Source organism: Tursiops truncatus, chromosome 4 (genome assembly GCF_011762595.2).
Source record: "Tursiops truncatus isolate mTurTru1 chromosome 4, mTurTru1.mat.Y, whole genome shotgun sequence".
Lineage (NCBI taxonomy): Eukaryota > Metazoa > Chordata > Mammalia > Artiodactyla > Delphinidae > Tursiops > Tursiops truncatus.
This window is the reverse complement of record NC_047037.1, coordinates 32,716,791-32,744,548: the sequence shown is the minus strand read 5'-3', so window position 1 is coordinate 32,744,548 and position 27,758 is coordinate 32,716,791. Positions and strand designations below refer to the sequence as shown.

At 53.0% G+C, this 27,758-nt stretch overlaps 1 protein-coding gene across 2 annotated transcripts in view; it reads right to left on the bottom strand.

The window, feature by feature from the left end:
- The window catches only part of SLCO2A1 (solute carrier organic anion transporter family member 2A1), a 78,159-nt gene that overhangs the window by 8,641 nt on the left and 41,760 nt on the right, over positions 1-27,758 (bottom strand). For both annotated transcript variants that reach the window (XM_019934193.3, XM_019934194.3), the window contains exons 3-11: positions 26,760-26,922; positions 11,125-11,352; positions 10,258-10,356; positions 8,238-8,374; positions 6,339-6,417; positions 5,654-5,818; positions 4,432-4,621; positions 2,667-2,832; positions 189-352 (exon numbers count right to left, since the gene is read on the bottom strand). In XM_019934193.3, coding sequence (XP_019789752.1) covers positions 189-352; positions 2,667-2,832; positions 4,432-4,621; positions 5,654-5,818; positions 6,339-6,417; positions 8,238-8,374; positions 10,258-10,356; positions 11,125-11,352; positions 26,760-26,922 — 1,391 coding nt within the window. The remainder of the gene's footprint in view (positions 1-188; positions 353-2,666; positions 2,833-4,431; positions 4,622-5,653; positions 5,819-6,338; positions 6,418-8,237; positions 8,375-10,257; positions 10,357-11,124; positions 11,353-26,759; positions 26,923-27,758) is intronic.

The window sequence follows — 27,758 nt, the reverse complement described above, 5'->3', positions numbered from 1 at the left end:
TGAGGCTGCAGCGAGGGACTCCCAACAAGCCCGGCACAGAAGCCCCCGCCACTGGCGCACCAGCATTATCTCCCTGTATCACCCCAAGAACGTCCAAGGACACTGAGGGGCACGAAAGGCAGGAGAGCTGAGAAGGGGGCAGCTGGGCACGAAGTGAGGGAAGCGTGGGGAAGGAGAGGCACACTCACCGCAGCACCATCATGTAGAGAGGGTTGTGGGAGATGCAGGCTATGAGCGCCACAAAGGAGATGAGGAAGATGGCCGGGAGCAGGAAATGGGCGCAGGGGATGGGGCACGGGCCCGTCTTTGCTGAAGCGGATCCTCCTCTCACGCAGCTGCAGTTCGAGTAGGTCTTGGAAGGAGAGGGAGGGGAACGGGGGAAACCTGCTGTCATTATTTCGACTCCACATACTTTTAAATGCCTGCCCCAGCTCTCGCTCCTCTGCCCTCCCTGGGGAGCTGGTGATGCTGGATGCAGAGGTTGGACGGGAGACCAGGTGGGGGTTTCAGGTGCCCCATGGATACTGCCTCTGACCACTATTTGGGCAACAGAAACCATCTTCACCAAAACCAGTTGTCCAGCGTGGGCTGGGCTCTTCCCGCAGTTATACCCGCATCAGGATATGTAGGATTCCACTACCAGGCACTGCCCACCCAGTGGGGACTGGGGCCTGGGAGGGCCCTCCTCTGGAGCAGCAGTGGTTTTGTGGGTTGCTGTTTTTGCTGTTTGTGTGTTTACTGCAGGGACATTAAAGGAAGATAAAAATAGGGGGAGATAGCAGTGGGAACCCAGAGGAATCTACTGTACTTTCTGCCTGAGAGAAATCCTTCCTGTCTGCAAAGGTCTCTGTCTCAAGTCTGCGAATCCATACGGCTCAACACTGTTGTATAGCTCTCCTTGGTGGCCACTGCCTGTCAGGTGGCCTTCACCTTTTCTCTCACATTGTCTGATAGACCAGCCTATGGTCCAATTACTGTAAGTGTCAAAGCAGTTATAGGGGCAAGATTAGAACTAATGAACTGGTATGCGTCCTTCTACCAGGCATTGGAACTATGTACTCTTTTTACTTTGGCTGCTAGGAAGCTCATAATTAAGTTATATACAGTGTTGCTGCTACCTCCTTCAGTCTGGATTTTTTTAAACATAGATACTTTTCCTTATAATTTGCTATTTTTTCTTGATATTATGCTAATGGATTTTGGTCTTGATGTGCTTGTGCTGTTACTGGAAACCTGTCAAGATTATTTCTGGAAATAGATGAGTCAGAGGTAAGTAAATAAAGATAAGAAAACCACAGAAGCCACCACAGGCTCCTCCAACTAGAAGGCAACTGAGAGAGTAACTTGTCCAAGTTCTTTGTCCTCCTGCTGCCTGAGAACCACGCTCCTCTGTCCGCAGAGCTGGCTGTGGAAGCAGCCTTGTCCTGTCCTCTCAGGGGAGGATGGTAAATGGGTCTAGCCTTGCCTGTGCCCTCCACACAGGCTTAAAGGAATAAGATGCATCCTCTCCTTAGGGCATCCTCAGGGGAACTGCACAGACTTCCCAGTGCTCTTAGGAAAAAGAACATCCAAATCCTAACCTGACCCCTGCCGGCTCCCTGGCTGAGCTGGGTATGACTCTTCTCCTCACTCCCTGGCAGCCCTGGCCTTCTCTCTTTTCTTCTGTGCCAGCTCATTCATGCCCTGGGGCCTTGCAGCTGCGTTCACTCTGTTCGTTTCACTCCCAGGTCTTCATAGTGTTTTCTTCTTCTGGTGGTTCAGTTCTCATGTCACCTCCTCAGGGAGGCCCCCAGGCATTCTCTGTCCCATTAAGTCTCTTCATGGCATGGGTTACTTTCTGAAACTCCCTTGTGCGTTTATTTGGTAGAATACAAACTCATGAGGGCAGGGACCTGGGCTGATGGGTTCCCCCCTGAATACTTAGCACCCGCGGCTGTGTCTGGTGTTTACTAAGTATTTGCTGAATAACCGCACAAACGACTGGACTTGGTTTGCTGCTGTCTGGTCCTGGGAGGCTGGGAGCCGTAGTGCTCTGAGGGCTGGCCAGGACCTCACCAAGTTAGCCTGGTGAGTGTGGGCTAACTGAGTGGGAGGCTGTGGCCGGGAGATACCTGGCCTTGCACAGACATGCCCCAGGCTGAGGCAGCACCCTGAGTTCTAGTCTCAGATCTGCTCCTAAATAGCTGCAGACTTCAAGCCAGTTGTGTGGCCATAGGTGAGTGTCGAGAGGGATTGAACCAAATGACCTCTATCACCACTTCTGGCTCTAAGCTTCCAGGTCCACATCACAGAGGCCCTCTGCCCTCGATTTATCTGGGCCAGTCCATGTGGCCTTGCAACACTGCCAGGACGCAGACAGGCCCATCAGGATCCTTCAGGGTGAGACTGGCAGTCCTCAGCTGAAGGAATGCTCTGGCTTGTTTCTGCTCTGAGCATTGTTAGGCCTCAGGAATGTGAATTTGTTGGACATCGGCCAATCTTTAATTGACTTTAGGCTGTAGACATCTGGTCATGACCCTAGGGAAGGGGAGGTGGAGAGAGGGTGGGTGTGGCCCAGAGGTCAGGATGCTGGGAATGAGTGGGGTGGAGCCCTGCCCATCCCGAGTGGAGGAGCAAGCTGCAGGGGCACACACTCGGCAGTGGCCCGGGGCCCCTCCGGCCCTTACCGGTTGCTTGGAGACTATAGAGCTGACGTTGATTTCACTGCAGCCAGCATGGCAAGGGGAGAGGTACTCAACCCCATCGTCTCCACAGACCGGGTGGAAGATGGAATCTGGGCACGAGCAGTCCCTGCGGCAGGCGGGAGGCTGTGGATGTATAGAACTTGATGTGCTGCCAGCAAAACAGGAAATGGGAATCAAACAAAGCAAGACCAAAGGAAAACCTCTCCACTCCAGCCCAGCGTGAGTGCCCCGCCTGGTCAGTGTGCCTGTGCGTCTCTGTTTGTCTTGGGCCAGCGCCACCCAGGGATCTGAATTATGTCTATTGGAGCCAACAGTGAATTCGGCCAGTGCTGATGGCACCTCTACTTCTTCTGCTAGTAGGATCCCAAACTACTAGTCGTTGGAAATGCTTGGTTGGCAAATCCCCCACTTTGGAAGGGGTCGAGACAGCCAACCAGTCAGGACTCTGATGAGAGAGGTGGCAGATGCTATGGGAGAGTCACAGGCAATAATTTCCCTTCCCTTCTCTTTCATCTGAGCTCGGGCTGAGGCCCCTTGAGGCAATCCAGGGTCTAGATGGCTCCCGTCTCTGGGTCTATGTAGCCATCACCCAGGTCACTCCATTCCCCTGAGCTTCAACCAAGCGATTTCACTGGCTGATCTCACCAATCTTACCGTATCTGATATTCCTGATCTTCTTAGGGGAGGGTCGGGATTGGGGCTGATAAACCAAGGTTCAGAGCTTTGCTAAAATAATTACACTAATCCTAGTTAATGGGCATCCCTCATGCTCCAGGCACTGTGCCCGAGGGCTTTTCATGCGTGCCAGCCATCGCAGTATTAGTGGTGCTCCTTTTGTGGATGAGGAACCTGAAGATTAGATAAGTTAAGTAACTTTCCCCAACCAGTAAAGAACAGTGCCAGAACTAGGACCTGGTCTGATGACAAAGCCCCGTGCTAAACTCCCAGTGAAAGCCTTCTTGGTCTCTCTCAATCCACAGCCAGAAGACCAGGACAAACCGGTGGGTGGGGGGGTCCCATCCTGAGTGATACTCCCTTCCCTCATACCCACCAGAGACAGGAGAGTTTCTTTCAAAGAGAAAGAGAAAACACCAAGGCTGAAAAGTATGGCATCTCCAAGTATTGCAACCTCACCGGGCAAAATCTTAAAGAAGAGCTGTTGAAAGGTGGCTCCCAGGAAAAAAGTAACGGCTCCTTGCTCAGCACACTCCCTCATGGGCCTCAAAGCCCTTCCTGAACATGAAGCCAGACTTAGAACTTAAAACCATGTTGCTTTATGCAAACCGACAGGTATGCTTTACCTGCCCTCTTCCTCACCTGCCCTAATTTTTCAAGTCTGCCATCACCTTCCTTGCTCTTTCTCAGACCTTTGCAGGTCTCCGTCTCTCATCTGGCATCTCTCTGGCAGCTCAATAAGACTCTGTAATTTTAGCCGGTACAGAGTGGATGCTAAAGGTAGACAGTTCCTGGTTTCTGAGGCTCACAGCACTACAGATTCATCCTGAAACCAAACTAATTAGTTTTTGGTGCTTCTTAAAAAACCGAACCCTAACCTGATTGCTGGTGCCCCACTAGGACCCTCTGATTTCCTCTCATAATTGAGCACACTACTCAAGATCTGATTTTCTCAGTTGCCACGTAAGAGATTAGATCAACAAGGGAAAAGGAGAGAGGATAGTTGAAGAAGCAGAAAGGAAGACGTGTGGCAGCCACAGACAGGCTCTGGCCTCGGCCTCATTCCCACTACCTGCGGGGGTTGACCTCTGCCACGACTGGTGTGGAGCAGCCCATGAAGAACAGAGGGGCACAGAGGATCATGGAGATGGTGATGATGGTGGCAGCCACGCGGGGAATGGTTTGCAGAGAGAAAACAAAACGCTTCATGAGGATTCCTCCAAACAGCATCCCCAAGGCCGCAGCAGGGAGGTTCACAGCACCTACAGACGGAGAGAAGCTGGTCTGGGTGCACAGGCCTCGCAGTGTGTGTGGGCCGCACACTGAGCTGGACCACAGAGAAGGGGGCATGGCTTCCTGAAGCGACATTCAATATGATTAATTGCAATAGTAATAAACGACATTAATTGAGCATTTACTGCAGAGTTATCTTGACATGGCAGACTGCCCTGCCTGTGCCAAGAATAAAGAAAGAAGTGGGGCCCTTGCAGCCAGAGGGATGTGGGTTGAATGTGCACTTATTAAGCACCTTTCATTACCTGGCCCGTCCTTGAACTGTGATCACATGGGGTTAGCAAGGCACTGGTGGCGCCCCCTGCCTGATGTGCTAGTCAGAGGCCAAAGGCTAGAGGTGTGAAGTCACAGCCAAGAGCCACACAGGAGGTCAGGGGTCACGCCCTGACCACCTTGCCACTTCCACATGGTCAAGCTCACCTGTGAATTGGGCCCCATAACTCCCTTGGGTACTTGGTGGGACCACATCAGTGCTTCTCACCCTCAGCTGCAAAAAACACCGATGCTGGATGCTGGACATTCTGCTTTCATTGATCGAGGGTGGGGCCTGGGCGTCCGTATGTCTTAAAGCTCTCCATGGGAGCCTAAAGTGCAGTGGGGATGGAGAATCACTGGGCCCCATACTCCTTATCCAGGTGAATGTCTTCAAGTCATTGGAGAAGAAGGAAAAAACCCAGAGGCATCTTGCCCAACCCCCAGTTCAATCCTCTCTCTTTCCTTTGTCGCCCCTGATGATGTCAGGGCCTTTGGGAGGCAGTCAGGCTTTCAGCCCCTCTGACAGGGTGGAAGTCATCCCCCAGCCTCCGCCCACTCCTGTCTGGAATGATAAGGGCCTAAGAAATCTGCCAGGAACGGTCTAGACTGCCAACCTGGAAGAATGTCCTTAAAATTCTTTCTCTCGGGCAAGAACCCTCTGGCTCCTGCCTGTGTCCGGTCTGGGGGTTCCCGGCCCTGGATAGGTGGCGGGAGGGCCCAGCTGCGGTGGCACCCGGGGGACTCACCGATGAGGAAGTTGGCATAGGCCGCGGAGGCGCCGTACTGCTTCTCCAGGAACTTGTTGAGGAAGGTGGAGAGGCCGGCAATGACGGAGGAGAAGGTGCACTGGGCCAGGACCACCAGCATGAAGAGCGGGCTCATCAGGAGGCTCAGGAAGATGCGGGGGAACCCTGCCAACAGGCTGCCGTCAGGGCCGGGCCTCCGGGCAGCGGTCACAGGGTCCGCGACACTGGCCACTGCCCTTCCTCCCCCCGGCCCCCCTCCAGGCAGCTCCTCTCTCTTCCTCAGGGCAGAATCCAGGCCCTGAGCTGTTCAGTGGCCTGTTGGGGGCACACAGCCACTCGGACTCCACTCAACATGCTCATGGGCTGAATGAAAGGAGGACAGGCCTGGAAGAAGTCAGGCGGAGGGTGATTGTACATGATGGCTGCATCCATGGGAAGGGAGGGGAGAGGAGAACGTGGGCCAGGTGGTGTGGGTGGGGCTACCTCTATCTGAGTTTGGGTCTCCTGCTATCTGCACAGCAGCAGTCACCAGGGCCCCTGGCAGAGCCCCTCGTGAGGGGTTGTCCAATTTTAGACCGCCTGCTTTTAGTGCCCCTCACCACACCTAATACCACATGGGCTGGGCTACCCCGGACCGCCCCCACCCCAAGCCAGCCCTCCCAGGGCTGCCGGGTCACTCAGTTACGTTTAATGAAATCCACCAGGGAGCTTCTTGACTTGGCCTCTTCCATCTTCCTTGCCTCATCTGCTATGGTGGGAGTCCTCTGAAGGCAGTGAAGGGGGTGAGGGTTAATGACCCAGGTTCCCTGCAGCCACCTTCCCTGGGCCCTTGATCCCTCTGGTCTTAGTGGCTCAGGGCTGGGCAGTGGTCAGCCACCCCGGGTGTGTGTGGGAGGGCGTCCAAAGCCATCACCACCTGTGTCGGTGAGCCCGGTGCTTGGCCACCGACCAGAACGCAGCCATGCCAGGGCCTCCCAAGATGTTATTTCATACCTGGGCATATTATTTCGTATCTAACTGCTGGCTGATGCCAAAAGGCATCTGAGTGGATCTCACCCCTCGTCTGTCTGTCATGGCTACACTTCTTCCCTGTCCTCAGATTCCAGGGGCTGCGGGCTTCTGGGACGCTCTGGTCTAGAATGACCTCTGTTTTCCAGCTCTCTCTTTCAGTCTCCTCTATGGAGTCCCTTCTTTCTTCTGGGCCCAAACCTGGGCACTGTTCAAGGCTCTGACCTGGCTCTCAGCCTGCACTTTCTGTGCAGACCTCCTCAGTGAACTCGCCTTCCGCTTCTGAACTTGTTAGCTGCAGCCTGAGGCCCCCAGCTCTGAACCACCACATAGACGCAAGGCCCCTGAGCTCTGACACCATTAGGATCCCCCAGGGGACTCATCAGCAGGCCTAGGAGCTCCCATTCGTTTAGTGCTTTCTCCACGGTGGGCACCACACCCAGCGCTCTGCGTGCAACCTCCCATTCCTCACAACCTCCTCCCAAGATAGGGACTCTATCTCCAGTATTTTAAAGCAGAGGAGACTTAGGAGCAAGGAAACTTGCCTAGGATCCCTCAGCTAGTTGACAAGTAGCAGAGCTGGATTCAGATTTGCCTCCCCGCAAAACCACCCCGATGTGCTGCCAACCTCTGAAATTCTTCCTCAAGACAAGTGGAGGCCCCTTTCCCCTCACCCCTCCTCCAAGCTGGGCCTAGATCTCACACACCTCATTGCCAGACGTCCAGCTCTGCCTCTGGCTCTGAACCTCGGCACAAATTTTTGCCCCTCTCAGCTCACTGCTGAGTCCTTCTCGGCACCCCCTCCGAGGACATCTACCCCTGCCCTTGCCTCATCTGTCCGGCAGCCATGGCCTCGGTCCTCAGCTGCATCCCCCATCTCTGCACTGGCCTCATCAGATCTCCAGCCTTCATTCCTTCCCAACTCTTCAACCTCAACCTTGACCCAGTTGCCATGCTGTCACCTGAGTGGGCACCATTCACTCAGAATTTCATGGGATCAGAACAAGTTTTAGACCCTTCAGTCTAAGGGCAAGGCCCCCACCCAGACTTCTCCCTGCTGTTTTCCATTCTCATCCTTCCCTGATTCCTTTCCCCAACAGATATGACTGGAAGATGCAGGGCAGGGCAGTCGGCTCAAAGTCTGCTCTACTCACAGCCCACCCTCACGCTCTGCAGCACTAGGAATCCCCTTCTTACTCAGTCCTTTAGGATTAGACATGACCGGCCCTATCACATGCAAAAGTCAACTGCTCCAGGTCACATATGCAGCTTTTATTGGCTCTTAATTCTTTATCCCACTTTAGATGAACTCAGTGTTTCCCCAAACTACATTCCCTGGAGCCCTCCTAATCTGTGAGATGCTAACACAGTAAGGGAGCACTGATGAGATACCATCTTTTGGAAATTCACAAGCACTCTCACCTCTCAAAGCCTCTCAGAAGTCCTGTATCATGAAACTTGTTTAGATTTCACCCAGAATTTACTTAACCTGCTGCAACTTCTCAGCTCTGTTTATTTTCTACCTCTACCTACTATTATGAAACTCTTACAGGTAGAATTGTGTGTAGAAGCTTACCTCCATTCCTCTGGGCATTGCTCGAGGAAAGAAAAAAAAGGGGAAAGAGGTAACAACCAGGCAGGCTGAGGAAATGAGCAGGCCCAGCCACCAGGCTCCTATCCATCGGGGGTCTCCGGGGCTCAAGTTAACTGCAGCTGAAGAGAAAACAAAGGACACAAGTGTTTGTTGGATGAATGCATGATCTCACCTTACTGATCGGGGGAACTTTCTTCCCATGATGCAGAAGAGGTAAGCTGTGAGCTAGCATCTTCATCCAGTCGGTGTTCTCTCTCCAGGCCACTCTGATCTTCTCAGAGAACGGAGGCCACTGGGAGGATCAGTGAGGTTAACTTTGGCCTGCAAGCGCCATTTCACTGGTCAATTTTCAAACCCATGCATGTATTCGTGGTTTCCAAACCTGCACTCTTAATCACTGGATGCTACTGCCTCCCAACTTTAGTGATCCCTAAGAAAGGAGGCCTCATAATCCTTAGATGCTCAAAAAAACAACCACCAGCAGAGTAGGCTACCAGGCCGCTGTAGGCGATGCTTTCTTCTTTGTAGTCTCCCATCCACGTCTAAGGGTCTGCCACTGTGTTTCTCTCTGTAAAGAAACTACATGGGCATGGAAGGAGGGAGAAGATAGCAGAACAGCCCTCAGCCCAGCACTGTCCTGGGCACTGTCCCTGGTGGCCTGGGAGCTCAGTTGCTAGTCTCTTTGGGACCCAACTCAGGAAGTGCCAGTGAAGGGCAAAGATGGCTTGACCCTGAGCAGACAGCTCTGCTAGCTTTGCCCTTTCATTTGAAGTACAGGTGGATGACCCTGAGCAGATGACCTTGTGGTCAGACAGTCCCAGGGACAGGAGTCTATGGGCTCTGGCAGCATGACTGGGTTAAGGCCTGCCCACATTCTTTGTGAGACAGGCAGGTTCTGATCTGGGTGCTGGGCACTGGGGGGTGGGGGGGGTGTTATTCCTGAAGGTCTGGCTTGGACCTGCCTTCCAGCCACATCTGGCCTGTGGGAACTTACATATCACCCACACACGCCCCACGCATTGCCCCCCTTGGCTCTGCCCGGATGGTTTCCTCCACTGGGAAGGCCTCTCCCATCACCACCTGTGTAATTCCACCCACATGGGATGCAGACCTCACCTCCCTGGGAGGCCCTCCCTCATCACCTCATCAAGCACTTTGTCTGTCCCTCTGTTACACTGCCAGCCTTCCCTGCCTTGTGGGAGGCTGGGGTGTGTAAGGCAACCTCACAATAACCATATGCCCTTGCAGGGTCCATTCTGGGGTCGGCTCCCTGAACGGTTAACTCAGTACGTGTGCTCCTGTCTATGGACTGTACTTTCTCATCCTAAGATACACAGTGGCTTCATCCAGGTCACTTTTTAAAGAGCTCACTCCTGTCAACCTCAATATATATCAGGCAGGTTCTAAACACTGTAACATCTCTATTTCCCTATCATTAGCCACTTTTTACAGATGAGGAAACTGAGGCACAGAAAGGATGAAGATACGTGCCCAAGATCACTCAGCCAGTAGAGGAGGTGGAACCAGGATTAGACACAGGCTCTCTACTACCTGTGCCCACATGGTTAAACACGATGTTACACCCCTCTGGATGGGAGTCATAATCCATGTGTGTACTCTATGTAGTGCTTCTTCTTTTCCCCAAAAGAGCTCTTACCAATATTTTTTTAAGCAATCAAAACCATCTTAGAATCAAAGAATCATAGAGCTCTTTTTAATACCACCACCAAGACAGGCAGCTGTGGTGGCAACACCTGAGGCCCTGCCCTAGGTCTCAAGGTTTCCCGCTGCAGAAAGTGTGCTTTCTTAGGGCAGAAAGTGTGTTTTCTTCAGCAGCGCATCCCCCTTGCCCACCCCCACCCGCTGGAGAGAGGAGGCCCACCTGTCCGCTGACTACAGGAGGGAGGGAGGGAGTGGGTGGCGAGGGGGCCGTGAGCATTTAAAGTTCAAGCTTCATCCTTGTCCTGACTGGCTGGGGGTCGTGGTCCTGGCACACACTCACCTGTGTCCACTCTGCCGTAGTCCACAAAGATCTGCAGCATGACCGAGCCCAGCAGGTACCCGAAAGCCGGTCCGAATACAGAGATGGCAAATAAGATGGCTGGAAAGGGGAGGAGGAAAGGAGGCTGAGAGGGTGGCAGCCTCGGGCTCTTTCCCTTGCTGAGGGCTTCCTGAGACATCACCCCATCTCTCCCCTGGCCCTGACGGGTCCACACCTGTGGCATTTCCTACAGGCACTCAAGATCCTGAGATGTGCGGAACCAAAGTTGTTTCTCCTCCAGCCAGATGCCAGAGAGATCCGCTTGCCGGGAAAGAAGCGGCCTCCTCGGCATTTGCAGATGCTGGCCCAGGTGCGTGTTGCTGGGCAAATCTCCTTGCAGGTACGGTGTGGCAGTGGCAGCCCTGGGGGAGCTTGTGGGCCACAGAGCCTGTGCGTGTGGTCTGTCTGGTCTGGGCCGTGGGCCCTGAGGATGCTCAGTGTGGCTTGTTCTAAGGGAAGGATTTGGTCAGTCAGATGGTCATGTGCTATCTGCTTTGCATATGCTTCTTTGAGGCCAAACTTCTCCCTAAGTGGATGGCTCAGAGAACACGTGTTCCCAGCCTGTGCCCAGACGTGACAGATGCAGTAGCTACTGCTGGTCGAGGAGCTGCCCGGTGCCTGCCCTGGGACCAAGGGCTCACATACATCACCTCAGGTACTCCCACGTCCCCAGTGCACAGAGACTGTGGGCCCCATCCTGCTGGTGAGGAGCTGGGGCCTGGGCTGGGACTCAAACCAGGTGTGTCAGATCCCCAGACCTCTGCACGCATTGGCTGGGCCACGTCAGGACCCGCCCCCATCCCGCAGCCCTCTTCAAGCCCAACTCACAGATGTACAGGGGCGAGTTGTTGGGCTCCGAGAAGTCGTCCACATAGGAGATCCCGAACGGCTGGATGGGCACCGTGCCGATGCCTGCCAGCAGCTGGGCCACCACCATCAGACCCCACATGCTGCTGGTCTCCTTCCGGGAGTCCTGGGTGCTGCTGTGGCACCTGCTGGGGGGCAGGCCCTGCCAGTGTTTCTGACAGAGCTCAGTCTGGAGACGGCTGCTGTTCCCTGCAACGAGACAGCGGGCGCCGGTCACCCCCGCCCTGGAGTCCTGGCCGCATCAGCTGGCCTCCAGACCCGGACTTTCTCCCAGGCCTTCTGGGAGCGGCTCCAGAAACAAACGTGAGAGGAGGGGAGAGGGTGGGCTCCCTGCCCTGAGGCGGCGCAGCCCTTGTCGGGTGTGAGAGCCATCCTCGTCTCCCGGGGGTCCATTCCTTCTCCTCTCTGGGTACAGGTGGGGGGCTGGGCATGGAGGGATCAGTACCTTCCTCCCTGGGAAAGAGGGAGCCAAGGTCAACACCCAGGCTTGTCGGCCTTCAGCGTCCCTGTGCGCAGCCTCAGGCTCGGGCCCCCAAGGTGTGGTTCACTTTAGCAGGACAGAGGTCATTCTGTCCCACAGAAGATGGTGTAACCCCCAGCCTGGGATGCTCGCCGGGGGTCATGACCCCCAGAGCCCTCACTCCTAGATGAACCCGGCATTGGGTCACGCTAAAGAGCCCTGTTGTCAAAGGCATTGAACGTGCTTACCCAACCTGGCAGCTCCCAAGGATCAAGAACCTGGGAAGCTGAAGGGACTTTGAGACCCTCTGGTTTAAAACCCCCTATTACAGATGGGGGCGGGGCTGCACCCACAGGAGCTAGGCTGCACCTTCTGTGAGGGCCCCAGAGGCCGCAGTGTGGCCTGTGGGCACTAGTGCCTATGGCTTTGGCGACCTGGCCAGGCTGGACTGCCCCTCCCATGCCACTGTTTCCAATTTGGCTCATACTAAACAAAGAGCACTGTCCGCTCTCCGAGGCCTTGATGGCTCCTGAGGGCTCCTTTCGGTGAGATACCTTCTCTTCCAGCCTTGTAGAAGCCAATGGAAACTGCTAACATCATGGATCCCTCTCCTTGGAGTTCTGTTTCACTCTCATTTGTGGCCCTCCCAGAGGTGGCAGAGCTCTGAGCTGGGTGGGCCTCAGAGTCCCACAGAGAGGAAAAGTGAGGGCCGTGGACGGGATCTGTCCATCACACTGGACTCTGCCCAGTGCTGTTGAGCTCAGGGCCACCCTGGACGGTGGGGCTGGGGAGGGATCTGCCCTCCTATCGTCCCCTCACCTCCCGCAGAAACACATGCTTGTCCATCCTGGCCCCAGCATCTCCTGTCCTCTATACTAGTGCCTATGTAGGACATGTTTAAAAACCACTGGCCTAGGGGGCTCCCCCATCGATCAGGGGGCCCCTTGGCAAAGGGGGCCAAGACGCCTGTCTGGTCGAGGTCATCCAGACCTGACACCAGCCGTGTGCAGGGGAGCTGTGTGCACCCAGGCCAACGGCCAGCCCCAGACATTTGGAAGTGTCCCTCTGTACCTTCACCCTCCCACTCCACACCCGCTGTCCCACCTTTCAATTCAGGGTTTGGATAGAGAGTGGTCTAACCACATGGGTAAATAGGAGGCGCCTCTTAGAATCAGAGTGGGGAGGTAGCCTTACTGACATGCAAAGACAGCTGTAACATCTTGTAGAGTCAAAAAATAACTCGTAGGGCTTCCCTGGTGGCACAGTGGTAGAGAGTCCGCCTGCCGATGCAGGGGACGTGGGTTCGTGCCCCGGTCTGGGAAGATCCCACATGCTGCGGGGCGGCTGGGCCTGTGAGCCATGGCTGCTGAGCCTGCGCGTCCGGAGCCTGTGCTCCGCAACGGGAGAGGCCACAACAGTGAGAGGCCTGCGTACCGCAAAACAAACAAACAAACAAACAAAAACTAGTAGTTTGGAGAAGAATATGATCCGTAATTTATAAAATGTATGCGGCCTAATGGAATATGCAGAGAAAAACTCTGGAAGACCATGGTTCTCTCAGGGTGATGGGATTGTGATGATCTTTGTGTGTGTGTGTGCTTGCCTCAGTGTACTTTCTAATTTTTCTATAATGAACACAAGATACTTTTGAAATAAAGCAACAGTGAAAGCTTTTAAATTAAAAATATTTTTTTCATAAAAATATATAGCCAAATTGTAACAATGTCTCTCCCACTTCTTATTTCTTTGTTCCACAGCCATTGCCCTAGGCCTGCAAAAGTCAGGCCCATCACACTAGGGCTGAGTTTCTCTGCCCACCCCACCTTCCCTGACGCCTCTCCTTGCTTGTGTATTGGGCCTTTCTCTGACTTACACACTTTACTGTAGAGATCCAAGTTCCAGCGCCAGAATTTTTAAGCTTCTATTTACTGCACAGGCAGACACTGCCAAGGCTGTGACGTACATTTTGTCCTGTTCACAGGGGTTATTGGCCCACATAAGTGGCTGATCTGGGGCAGAGCTGGTATTTGAACCCATATGTGCCTGACTCAAAGTCCTGAATGAAATCAAATCTGAAATGGCAGTTTTGAAAAGACACAACACACATTTTTCAGGGATGGAGGAGCCAGGCCTGGGGAGATTCCTCTACCCATCCCTAGTTACATTCAAACACGTGAGCCCTCTGACCTCTGTAAGCGGCTGGGAACTTCCTCCCAGGTAGAGGTATCCTGGAAAGGGGCTGGCTGCTGGGAGTTTTGCTGAAATCCGAAACAAAGAGACGAAACAAACACATGGTATAAAGAGTCAAGAAATTGGCTTTGGTGAAATAAGCCAGACACAGAAAGACAAATACTGTATGATCTCACTTATATGTGGAATCTAAAACAGTCAAACACAAAGAAGCAGAGAGTAGAATGGTGATCGCCGGGGGCTTGGGGGAGGGGTAAATGGGGAGGTGATGGTCAAGGGTATAAGGTTTCAGTTATGTCAGATAAGTTCTGGAGATCTACTAGACAGCATAGCGCCTCTAGATAACAATACTGCACTGTATACTCAAAATTTACTAGGAGGGTAGAACTTAAGTGTTCTTAACACACACACACACAACAGTAATAACGGGGCAGGAGGAAACTTTGGGACGTGATGGATATGTCTGTGGCTTTGATGGTGGTGACGGTTTCATGGGTATATTCATCCTCAAATTCATTAAGTTTTATACATTACTATGTACAGCTTTTTACATGTCAATCATATCTCAATAGAGGTTTTTTTTTTTAAAGAAAGAAAAATTGGTTTTAGCCCCAGGTAGCTGTGTGATCTTGAGCAAGTTTCTGAACCTCTCTGAGCCTCAGTTTCCCTTTAGGCAGAGACCATAAGGTGGCCGGATAGGGAGAGTCCCCATGGGTCATTAAAGTGCTAGAAGGCTATGGTTCCAGAAAGGGGAGCAGGCATGAAAAGTTGGGCCCGCTGGTTAGTCAGCATGGCTGATGGCTGTGCCTACCCCTTTGTAGGAAGGCTGGTGTGCCTCAGTGATGCTGCAAGGGCCTGATTCTCAGGATCGTCTCTTTAGTCTGGAAGCACAAAGCTGTGAAATGTTCCTGCTGAGAAAGAGCCACTCCTCACCACACTCAGGAACCCTCCCACCAACACTGCCCCATGTCCAACACTCAGAGACGGGGCTGTGGTGCTGGCAGACTCACGCCCATCCCCAGGGGGAGGCCCAGGTGGCTGTGGGCTGGCAAGGCCCATAGATGTTGGAGCGGCTGGACTGGGAGCCTGGGACCTGGGTTCTAGTCCTGGATCTGACTCCTGACGTCAGTGACCTTGACTTTGAGAGACCTCAGAGGATTCTGGGGAAGGGGCCATGCACTGCAGAGGGTGGGCGGTAGCCGGAGGGCCAGGCTCACAGCACACTCCGTGCCCTCAGTGCGGCAGCCACACGGACACCCCAGCGGGTGAGCGTTTACACGCTGTGGGCTGTGCTAGTCTTTAGAAAAAGACCCCACTTCCCTTCTCAAGACCATATGGGCAGGTTCAGGAATGAGGGCAAAGCTGCTTGCCTGGCCCTGGCCACCCTCTGACCCGTGCTACCAACTGGCCAGGTGCAGCTGTGTGGTCACTCAAACGGTTGGCCACTCGCCCTGCTCACCTCCCTCCGCCAACTTTGACTGAGGTGACACACATCCAAAGGGCTCGTAAATTAAAAAGCTGCTCAAATGGGCAAGTTCTCAAATGGGCATTTCTTTTCAGAAGATTCAAACAAATTTCGAGTAGATTTTGTATGAGGAAACGAGCAGTTTGGAGTTCCCTAAAACCGTGGGCTGCTGTCACTTGCAAATGTGTTTGGCTGAACTGCCTGTCTCTGTCTAGGTGTGACAGCAGCTCCCTGTCACATGTTGTCTTGTGGGCTATGGGGTGGCAGGGCCAGGTCTCCCTTAAGTGCAAGGGTGGAGTAAAGATCCCCCAAAGGCAAATGACCACACTGGGAAAGAGGTGCAAAGAATTGGCCCCTGCTCCCAGGGCAGCCACTGAAGGACCACACCCAGGCCCGTCAGCTCCCACGGATGATGCCTGCCTCACAGGGAAAAGCTGGGATGCTAAGACCTGAAAAGACACCTGGACACACCTTCCAAAGCCTTCTGTCTGCTGTGCTACACACATCATCAAAGAAGCAACCGCAATGTTGCCAAAATATTGCTCAAATCAAAACCACAGTGAGATACCATTTCATACCCTTCAAAAAACAGAAAACAAGTGTTGGGTAAGATGTAGAGAAATTAGAACCCTTGTGCATTGCTGGTAAGAATGTAAAATAGTGCAGCCACTGTGGGAAACAGTATGGAAGCTCTTCAAAAAAAATTAAACATAGAACTACCATATTATCCAGCATGTACACTCCTGGGTATTTACCCAAAAGAATTCAAAGCCGGGACTTGAACAGATATTCGTACACTGGCGTTCATAGCCAGATCATTCACAATAGCCAAAAGGTGGAAACAACCCAAATGTCCATCAGATGAATGGTTAAACATAATGTGATACACACATGCAATGGAATATTACTGAGCCTTAAAAAGGAAGGCTTAATACACATGCTACATACAAAATGAATGAACCTTGAAGATATTATGCTAACAGAAACAAGTCAGACACAAAAGTACAACCATTGCATGATTCCATTTATATGAGGAACCTAGAATAGACAAATTCATAGAGACAGAAAGCAGAATGGTGGTTGCCAGGCAGGGGCTGGGGGAAGGGGGAAGAGGGAGCTAGTGTTTAAGGGGCACAGTTTCCATTGGGAAAGATGAAAAAGCTCTGAAGATGGATGGTGACAATGGCTGTACAACAGTGTGAAAGTACTTAATGCCCTGAATTGGACACGTTTAAATAGCAAATTTTATGTTATATATATTTTACCACAATAAAAAATACAGCCTGGTATCCACAGCGTACCAGAGAGCACGTGGGGAGGCACCAAACCCAGTGCTGTTGGGGAGAGGGTTTGGGAAGGATTCCCAGAGACAATAGCCTCTGAGCTGAGAAGAATCAGCAAGAGACAGAAGAGCAGTGCTGAGGAGGGGAGAGCTCAGAGGTTCAGCGGGCTCAGTATGCAAACACCACCAGGGCGAGGCCCAGCTGCTCCTGGAGGGCTGCTGTGTCCCGCAAAGGGGCCTGGATTACATCCTAAGGAGAGCCCAGAGGGTGACGATCAGGAGGGGGGGCAGTACAGCTAACACACTGGAGGGATTAACCAGTTTTCTAAGGCCCATGTGTAAAGAGCAGAACTGACCCAGCCAAGAGCTACTTCGGTGGTAAAATAGGTGAGGCTGCGTGTTGCCTGAGAGGCACGTAGGGAGTGCTGATCTACTCCACGGCTGCGAGCACGGGGATGCTCAGCCCACAGTGGGTGTGTCAGATACACAAGGCCAGGCTGGCTGTACGGAAGCAGGAGCCTCAGAAACAAAGGGCCAGAGAATAAGTGTTTCTTTTCAGAGTTCTAGTTCTTGATTTTGCTGATTCTTATTATTTTACTAAAGTCACATTTATTAGAACATTGTTGCTGGCAAAATTATTTTTTGTGTGCCATTTAGCGGTCATCAAAGATTGTAAAAATGTTGACTGGCTTATTAAGTCTTTACATGGCATGTTGCACGGTGCACCAATGCCACAAAAATCCTCATGAAATTTCACCTAATGAAGTGTCCAGGAGGCAAAATTCTCTGGGGATCTTTTAACTGTTATCATTAACTTGTAGAACGTCAGATTACATGTCAGAAACTAACTGCCTTTATTAAAAATGTGTATTTGGGGACTTCCCTGGTGGCACAGTGTTTAAGAATCTGCCTGCCAATGCTGGAGACACAGGTTCGAGCCCTGGTCCGGGAAGATCTCACATGCCGCAGAGCAACTAAGACCGTGTGCCAAAACTACTGAGCCTGTGCTCTAGAGCCCACGAGCCACAACTACTGAGCCCACGTGCCACAACTGCTGAAGCCTGCACGCCTACAGCCCTTGCTCTCCAACAGGAGAAGCCACCACGGTGAGAAGCCCACGTCCCACAATGAAGACTAGCTCCCCACTCGCCACAACTAGAGCAGCAACGAAGACCCAACGCGGCCAAAAATAAATTAATTAAAATAAATAAATTTTTTAAAATGTGTACTTTAAAAGCTAATCAATTGGCCCCAAATTAAATCCAAGTCTACTGAGATCTTCTTGGGCTATTCTACATTCCAAATTGATTCAAGATCTCCCAACAAACTCTCTTTTCCTTATGCCTGCCCTAAGTGGGGCCAAATCCACCCCAGACCAGGCTGTGACACAAGCGAAAGGGAAAGATCAGTTCCTCCACCTGGGAAGCAGCGGCTTGCTCTCCGTCCTGGAGGCGGGGTACGGCGGTGGGGAGGACCCGCTGCTCCCTGACGTGTTGTGTTGTGGTGAACGTGTTTGTCAGAGACAAGGTCTGAGCTTTCCAGGAACTCACGCCTGGGCCTCCCTGCGGTGATGGCCGTGGCCAGCTCACTCTGGTGAAGATAGAGTCTTCTAGAGTTTAGAACATTAGGCTCTTCTCTTAAAAAGAAGAAGACAGGGCTTCCCTGGTGGCGCAGTGGTTGAGAGTCCGCCTGCCGATTCAGGGGACGCGGGTTCGTGCCCCGGTCCGGGAGGATCCCACGTGCCGCGGAGCGGCTGGGCCCGTGAGCCATGGCCGCTGAGCCTGCGTGTCCGGAGCCTGTGCTCTGCAACAGGAGAGGCCACAACAGTGAGGGGCCCGCGTACCGCAAAAAAAAAAGAAGACAGTGATGGAGTGAGAAGACCTGTATCAGGACCCATTGGCAGAACTGTGGGGCTCAGCTTTCTGCAGCCCACCCCACCCCTCTCCTCCCTGGAGCAGAAGAGCTCGGGCCACGTGAAGGAGAGAGCAACCTCTCCCCGCTCCTCAGGCATTCCAGCAAAGGCCCCGCACCCAGTCCTCTCCTTGGACTTAGAGAAGCTCACCACCCTCCTTCTCCCACCTGCCCACCATCAGATCCTGTGATATGGTCAGAGAAACGCCTGCTTCTTCCAGCTACCACAGACTCGGGGGCCACCCGCCTCCGCCTTGAGGGGCCTGGGTAAGGGAGGGAGGGGGGTATGTTTGAACTGGCTGTCAGTCTGTTTCTCATCTTCCCTGAGGCCCACTTCTGGAAGGCTCAAGTTTGTCAGAGCACATTCTTCTTCCCACAAGACACCAGAGGTCTAGCCGTGCCAGTTTTCACAGGGCTAACTAGAAACAATTCAGGACCTCTCCCCTCCTCCAGCTACCCCCCCACCAGCCCAGATGCACGCCAGTCAACCCTCTGACTCATCCCACAATTTACATACGCAGAATTTCAGCTCTTATTTCTGAACCCCTCCGTGGGTTTGCAAAGTGGGGACGCGGTGGCAGGAAGGGCTACCTCCTTGGAATGGGACCCACGGAGATGGGTGAAGCTGGGCAGACTAAGGCCTGGCCTCTCCATTGTTCAAGGACACACGTTCCAGGTGCGGCCAGGCTGAGGCCAGCGGGCTGTCAAGGGTCTAATAAGAGGTCTCTGCACAAAGATCCAGCGCTGGGGCCAAGAGAGAACCCTAGAAGGATTGAGCAACATAGGAAGGCTGTGGCGAGTGGGCTTTCCTTTGAGTAGTGCTTCTTGTCTGGTAGAGGAAAGGGAGAATTGTGCCAGGAAACAAGAGGGCAGCACCTTGAGAGCCACCCATTACCTCCCTGCTCAGAAGGGGGCACCGTTTGCGAGTGAGTAGGGCCAAATGAGGAGGAGGTTAGCAAGGCCCAAACCTCAGAAGCGACCCATAGAGAACAATAGAGAAAGGCAGCGGTGTTTCCAGAGAGTATTCTGGAAGCGTGGCCAAAATGCCAAGCCTCGAGCTATCAGCAAACTCCCGGAACCTCATTCAGAATGTTCCACTCTGAAAGACCTATTTCCTCATCCTCCCAAATTCGGCCACTCAACAGTTCTTCCCGAAATTCTGGCCACGCCCACCGGCAGGCCTGGAACAGGCTGTCCCGAACTTACCCATGATTGAGATCTCAAAGTCATTTATAAAGTGACCTGTTTGCATATCAGAAGTGATTGGGTCTCCATGGAGTTCACAAAGCCTTGTCAGTCCATCGTGCCCCTGTGATAACATGTGTTCTCTTCCAACCAGACTAAGCCTCCACTTAGAAAATGATTTCTATGGGCACGTGCATTCTGACTTTTATTTTGGGAAACTAGGAGAGCATATCCTTCTGCACTAGCTGGGGGTTGACAGCTGGTGGAGCAGTGCAAGGAATTCATATTTTGAAGTCAGACAGACCGGGTTCAAATCTTGGTTCCACTGCTCACCGGTCAGGGAACTCTCAGAATCTTAGTCTCTTCATCTCCAAAACAGATACAGATAATCATACCTACCTTGTAACATTCTTATTCAGATGAAAATGAATAACAATGTCATAACCTGGGATATAGTGATTTAAACAGATGAGGGAGATGGCAGAACCCTGGAGACAGGCATTATGGCCCAGGTTTTTAAGGACTTGGGGACTGGATCCAGAAACTGAGAGATAAGTAAGATCAGCGCTGGTCACTAGCAACGGATGGATGTAATAGAGGGGTTGAGGGCAAGTGGGTTGCTTGCAAGGATTCACATCCATGCAGGAAAAGAGTGAGCTTAGGTGAGTGGAAGAAGAGGGATCCCCTGCTCTGATCTCAAGACTGACTTTCCGAGACTGAGACTGAGGCTGGACGCCCCTTCCGCACCGCCACCCTGGCACTAGAGGGGCCTTGGGGAAATGCCTACTTGTATTGAGGAGGCCATGTGGCGAGTGAGCTGGGCATGAGAGGGCAGGTCCACTGTGCGCTGTGTGACAGGCTGGGCACCACGCTGCTGGCAAGGGGCTTGCCTCAGCCCCACCCTACCCCCCTCCCCGCACACACGCCCGCCCCTGAGGAACTGCCACCAGGCCTCGGAAAGAGGCATCACCGAGCTCAGCTCATCATCAACACTGTTTCTTAGTGGATAGGAGGGAAGCAAGACACACCCGAGGCAACAGGATGGCAGCTCAGAGCCATTTAATTTTACTATTCAAACAGAATGTGCACCCCCCAGTTGGGAGTGAAGCAGAACTTATTGTTCACAGATTTATTAACAGGCTAATGAGGAGCAATTTGAAGGGGGAAATAAAAAAAAGGGGATTAGCTGAGCCAACATGAGTTCATCAAGAGTCAGTCCTGCCAAGCCAAGCTCATTTCCTTTGTTAATGGGGCTCCCAGACTGGCAGGAAGCCAGAACACGGTGTTACTTGAGTGGAGGAAGCCTTCTGACAAAGCCTGTCATGATATCCTGACAGATATCCAGACCAGAGGTGGACACGCGGCTGAGTCCTCGAGGGAGAACTGCTCAAGGCGTGCCCAATGCAGGCGTGGATGGGCCAGTGTGACCTGGGAGACACCACGCAGCACCGCTGTCCCGGACCTGGGGACAGCTGAGAGCAGCTGACAGATTTGTGAAGGACATGATGAATGGTGTGAAGCCGGTGGCAATGGCAAATAAGACAGTCCAAAGGCTGAAAATTCAAAATGAGATCCCAGGCTACGAGGAGGGGCTCCAGCCAAAGGGACTGAATCTTCTGGAGTCAGCTGCGGCTGCTGTACCAAAGAATCATAGCCTGGGAGGCTCACACACAGCGGAATTATTTCTCACAGTTCTGGAGGCAGGAAGTCCAAAATCGGGGTGCCAGCCTGGTGGGGCTCTGGTGAGAGCCAGACTGCTGACTTCCCGCTGCACCCTCACGGGTGCAGACAGCTCTCTGGCCTCTTCTACAGGGCCACGAATCCCAACACGGGGCTCCACTTCCATGACCTCCCCGCCTCCAAATACCTGACTTATCTTTGCCGTCTCCCCCTTTAGATCTCTGAGCCTCACATCCCGTGACGGTGGCCAATCCAAGCTCTGAATCCTCAAAAGTCCTTTTGTTCCTGAGAGAAAGAAACTGCTTCTGCTGGTTTCCTGCCTCATGGTGTGGGTCGCTCGCTGCCCGAATGTGCCTGCTGGTTCCCTAGTCAAGCCTTTGGGCCACAGGAGGTGTCTGGGCACAGCAGCCTCGAGTGTGGCAAGAAGAGCAGAAGCTGCTCCCTGTGTCCTCTGGGGGTCCTTGGGGGCCCAAGGCCTCAGGCAGGAGGCATCAATGGTTTCTTCAAACCACAGTGCCCCAGGGGACAGGGGCTGGCACCCTGCTTCTGTGGGGCTATCCCCGACCCCGACTGTTTTTCTGGGGCAACCATAGCCACTGGAATAGTAACCAGCCTTCCTTTTCCACCCTGGCTGATGACTCTCCCCAGGAGACCCTCCCTGCTGCCTTGGTGGGCCCAAGACACACAGTCCACCAGGGGTCCCTGGGACGCCGCTCTCCCCAGAGGAGCAGGACGCAGGACCCAGCCTGGCCCCTAGGCGTCCCTCCTCTCCTCACCAGACATGGAGCAGGCCTGCAGCTCCCAGCCTCACCCCTGAGCAAGGGAAGTGAGGAACAAGCCTCCAGGGGAGGGGGAGTCACCCCCAGGTCTCTCCTGGGGCCAGGGCTGGAGACCCAGAACAAGGGATCCCGCCTCCAGGCCAGCCAGGGTGGGTCGTGACTCTCCCACAAGACAAACGTTAAGAGAGCCTGACAGGCAAACGCTCTCAGGTCAGCTGCTGGGGCCATGCCTTGGAGATGCCCGTTCTCCGCGGCCCCAGCTCCTTCCCCGGCCTTCCCCTGACACGCAACACAGCAGCCTGGTGTCTGCTGTCATTTCTCCACACGCGTTTCTCTTCTTTCCTATACTGTGTGTTGAAAATGTGTCCCACATCAGGTCTCGTTAGCTTAGCTGTGCTCATCCATTCAGGGCTGTTTCCCTCTCAGTTGACTTGATAATACCCATGTGTTTTGTGACTCGCCCCCCCTGCTGCTTTCCCCCCCTTTTCAGGTTAAACAGATCCAGCTGGCAGGGCCATGCACCTCCCGCTCGACCGTCCACCCACTGTCCGCCCCCAGCACACCCATGCTCCCCCCGCCTCCCTAGGCACCTCCACCCTAACAGCGGCCCTGCTGCCCCCTCGTCCGTCCCCGCCTCCATACCCACGCAGACCCCACACCTTCCACCCCCCCCTCCACTGCTGGCCACCTCCTCACAGAGGAACGCCTCCCTCACACACACTCACGCTTCCCCTGCAGACACACTCCCTTCCCCCACAGTTCCCAGCAGGTCCCTCTGGCACCACGGCTGGGTGCTCCCTGCTGAACTGCCCTGAGCTCAGGGCCCCTGAGCAGCTCCCCCAGTGGAAGGACCCTGCGTGGCACTGGGGTTCTGCTCCAGGCCGGCGTGTCCTCCACCGAGGAAGGGGCGCTGTCACTCAGGAGCCCGAGGCTCCCGTCCCCAGGCCTGCCCACCACCCTCCTGCCCAGGGACGCCTCTGATGAACGGAAGTGCGTGAGGGACTGGCAACTTCATGAGCAGAGGACTGGAAAGCCACTCTTCCCTTTCTTTTTTTGACTGCTCCAAAAATACATCAGACTCCCCCCTGCCCTGCTCCTCCCACAGGAAGCCCCTCCTGTGTGCATCCATCGTCTGGGTGGGGCTGACTTCCCTCTGGACTTGGCTCAGGACCTCTCACAGGTTACACCTACTCCTACCAGACACTTGTTTCCGAAGCCCCTGCTCTTGTCTCCCGGGAGAACTGGTCTCGGGTTGGCCTGTTTCCCCCCTATCCAAACCTCTCTGAGCCTTCCAGAAGTGGTCTTAGAGGCTCTGGCTTGGTGGCTAGGCTTTTCTCGAAAGGCGCCAGGCGTATTTCCGGACCCCACTGACATTTAGAAAATCTAAACATTCATAAATGTCTGCATGGCCTTTTTAAAATTAGCCATGAGTTGTTAAAGGTCTCTGTGATTCCCACAGTATTCAGCTCCTCTTTAATTTTTTTCCCTGAAATACAGAGTTACTTTTCATTTCCCACATTCATTTCTGGAGCAGCTTTGCTCCAAGGGGAAAGAGTCAGCCATCAACACATGATAATAGGTCTGGGGGTCATTGCTCATGAGGAAGAGATTTCAAATACCACATCAAGGGCAGGCAAAGAGAAATGTGCTGAACAGCTAACACGGGCGAAGCACTTTACCTATACTATGTAGTTTTAATTTTGCCCTCGGAACACACTGAAAGTGGAGGTGTTATTGTTCCCACTTTACAGATGAAGAAACTGAGGTTCAGAAAGATGAACAGCAGCTTGCCTAAGCAGACTTAGCACCTAAATGGCTGAGCTGGGATCTGAATGTCTATGCTCTCTCTATCCAGCATACCAGGTGACTCCCACTGAAGGGTCTGGGAATAGAGCAGAACAGCAGCCTACGCTTCAACCAAGAGAAATCCTATGCCTCACACGTAAAGGTGCAGCAAGGACTACACCAAGGAAGGGGCCCCGCTCCGGCTAGAGCAGAGGACAGCCGTACAGTGAGGACCAGGGAGAAGCTGCCTTCAGATGCCCGCAGGACGCCCAGCCCGTTGGCTGTGAGCTGTCAGACTCTCCAGAGGAAGCAGGCGCTTCCTCATTTGGGACCCTAGGTATCCAGCATATTACACGTATTGTTCCCAGCACCGCTTGTTATAAAAGCCGCCGCTTAATGGTTACCGCATGTGCCAGCCCCTTGGCTAAATTCAGAGCATGCATCCTTCGGCCTTCGCAGCCCTGCGGGGGAGGGTCCATTTTATACAGGTAGGAACTGAGACTCAGCTGCGGAGGAAGTGGCCCAAGGCCATGCTGTTAGGGGGTTTCAAAGTCCAGCTTCAGACCCCGGACCGTCCAGATTCATGACATGATTCAGGGTGGCGCGTTTAATGAGATTTGTGTGTGCCTGATGGCCCTGCATAATTTAAAACTGAAGTTCCCATAGGAATACATTTGAAGTAAGAGTCGTATTTCAAACTTTTCCCACGAAGTGAGATTTTATGAGTATTTTTGTTTGCACATATTAGCATAGCACATGCCCCCGCTGTACGGGCACCCACAGCTCCAGCTAGATCCCAAGGATGTGGCTCCTGGGCCAAAGTCCTCCTTATCCCAACCCCCTGGCACTGGGAAGATGCCCTGAAGGTAGCCCAGCCCTGAGCACTTGCAGCTGCTGCTCTGATCCCAGCCAGCGTAAAGGAGACTGTGTCCTATTGTTGCAAATAGAATTTACACAAACAAAAAACAACAAAGCTCACGTTCCTGGACAGCGATTCCTCCCTGCAGGCTGGCAGGCGCGCTGTGGTCCCTCTCACAGTCCCCTTCTTCCCTCTCTCAGTGGAGGTGGGCTAAGAGCACTGAGGCAGAGAGTGTGCCTCAGAGCAGGGAGGATGGTGGTGGAAAGGACCCAAGACGCCCGCCCATCCCTAACAAGGAGCAGAGTGATTGCTTTCAGAGGCCCGCAGGTCTCCAGCCACGCTCTGTGGTGGCTGCTCTGCGTGATGCAAATGCCCTTGGTATTGGCCCAGGCTGGGGGAGCCAGCCCCCAGGCTAAGCAGGCCATGGTGTGTGGCGCCTAGCAGCATGCCCTCCCCGAAGCCTGGCCCCAGCACCCCAGGTTCCCTTGCTGATTTCATTAGCCCAGTCTTCATGCTGACGGGGAAGGGCAGGGACCATGTGTCTGGAGCAGGCTTGGCACATGGCTTTCTGAGGTGGCCAGCAACCCCTGACTCTCCTTCAGAGCTGGCCTCAGACCCCTTGTCTAGACCGAGGGGGAGAAAGAGCTTAGACCCCTAAGCTTGGGTCTGTCTTCCTCCTGGGCCTATTTGAAGCAAGACTCAGGCTTAAAGAGTCCAAATAGATCCAAGGCCACAGTGAATTTATGGTAATCATCAATGATCAGTCTACTGGTGATTACAAGGGAGGTGGGGAAAAGATTCCCAACCCAACAAACATTTCATCATTACACATCACTGTTCCTCCATTCTTTTTCCATTCCAGCTACCCACCTCCCCACTGTAGGTCTCACAGCCTATAAAGCATTCCTGTTTGGCATTCTAAGTGACTCCCTCTTGGATCTGATCTGCATATATGACTAAAAACAAGCCTGGTATTTAAGCGAACAGGAATCAGCTACCCCTCCGCGCATCCCCGGGTGGCCCGGCTATCCTCAGACATCTTCAACTCCAATACAGCAGACCGACAATAAGCATTTAGGGGCTGGGCCTCTCACTTGCTGCTCCTCACAAAACCACTGCCACATACCATATCCCTTAAAACAAGTACAAATTGATCCCACGCCAATACATTATCATAAAATTGGCTCCAAAGCAGTGACGTTCCCAGGGTGCCAAGTAAATGCAAATACAAAACCACCCTTGGGGCTATTTCCTACCCAGACCACACAAAATTTCCACAGGGGGAAAAAAAATCCCACTGCCAATGACCACACCATCAAACATTACAGAACATAAAGGAAACACTCCACCATAAACAAGAGCAGGCAGACACAGAATGTGGGAGGATTAGCAATCTCAAAATTTGCGCTAATAAAACAATCCAAAAAGGACTATAAAATAAATACATTTAAAATAGTTGAAGAAACTAAAATGAAAATAGAAATCATAAGGAAATACCAAGAAACCATGAAAATAGGGCAGATAGATTTGAAAAACTATTTGAAAATAATGCTAAAGGATGTACTTCAGGAAAAAGGAAGTTAAATCAACAAGGGTGGGTGAAATGCAAGAAGCAACGGCGAGCAAAGAAACCAGTAAACTTGTGGGTAAATATAAATAAGTACTGAACTATTTATAAATAACAACTGTATTAATAATGACCACTGGGAGGAGGGTAAAGACAGGCAGAGCTAAAATATAGTCAACAATAACATGGAAGATGGGAGACGATGCTGGGCATCCAAACATCCCAGGATCCCACCAAAAGCACAGGAGGATTGAGCGGGTGTCTCACAAAGTTGGTTGGGGTGCTTCTGGGGCAATGGATACCACTCTGGGCTATGCTGTCCTCTCCCACCAGAAAGTTTCTTCAGCTTTTCTCCCCAGAGCGTATCTGAAAGTCAGAACCTACAGAATCATGTACCCTCATCCCCTTGAAGCAAGAGTGGGAGGCCACTTACCCATGCTGGTCACGGTGTATTGGTAAGGTTCTGAGAGGAAGTGTGGGAGGGTGAGGACAAAGGCCCCCGAAGCCAGGAGGAGACCCCCCATGCCGATCAGACGCGGACGGTGCACCCGGCTGCCAAAGTAGCTGACAAAGATGATGAGGATGGCGTTGCTGATCTGCAGAGAGAGCAGAGGAGCCGAGTGAGACCAGAGGCTCTGTCCTCACCCACCCACAGAGTGGACCTGACCGTCACAGCAGAGAGGCAAGAAGCTGCCTGGTGTCGCCCAAGGGCCCAGGCAGAGCAGTGGTGCCAGCTTTGCCGGGAGGGCCAAGCATGCAGTTTCAGCTTTCCCCTGTTGTCAGAAACCCTTCCCAGCCTCAGCCTTCTAGACCAGACCAAGAGAAGTATCTAGAGACCATGGGAAGCTCAACCATTAGGACCAAAGCTTTGGGGGCCAAATTCAAGAAAGCTTCCTATTCTGGCTGGCTCCTAGGAACAGTACGTGTTCCCTAACTAAACTCCCTAAGGACTCTGAGTTCATAGTCAGAATAACCACCAAGCAGCCTTCACTATCTCATTTCATCATGCAACAAGTCGCATGTTTGCAGACGACACAATTGGGGCTCAGAATAGTAAGTAACTTGCCATGTCCATGAGGTCAGGAGGCGGCTCAAACAAGGACTGCCTGAGTTTAAAGGGCCCCGCCTTAACTACAGTGGTCTACTGCCCCTAGGAGAAGTGAGTTTCTGCCCCAGCAGCTCTGCTCCTAATCGGCTCTGGCCCTCCCTGGGTTGGCTTCCACCTCTGTGAATGAGGGATGAGGACTAAAGCGCCCTAAGTCCCTTCCCGGGTGAAACACCAGTAACTCATGTTCCTGGTGCTCCCTGGAAAGCGTGCTCTCTGAGCCACACCCAGAGCCAAAGAGGGGAACCGAAGGCCCCAGCTTGGGGAGCAGGGTCTTAAATGGTAAAAGGGGTGCTGGCAGATCTTCTGACCTCGACTCCATCCAAA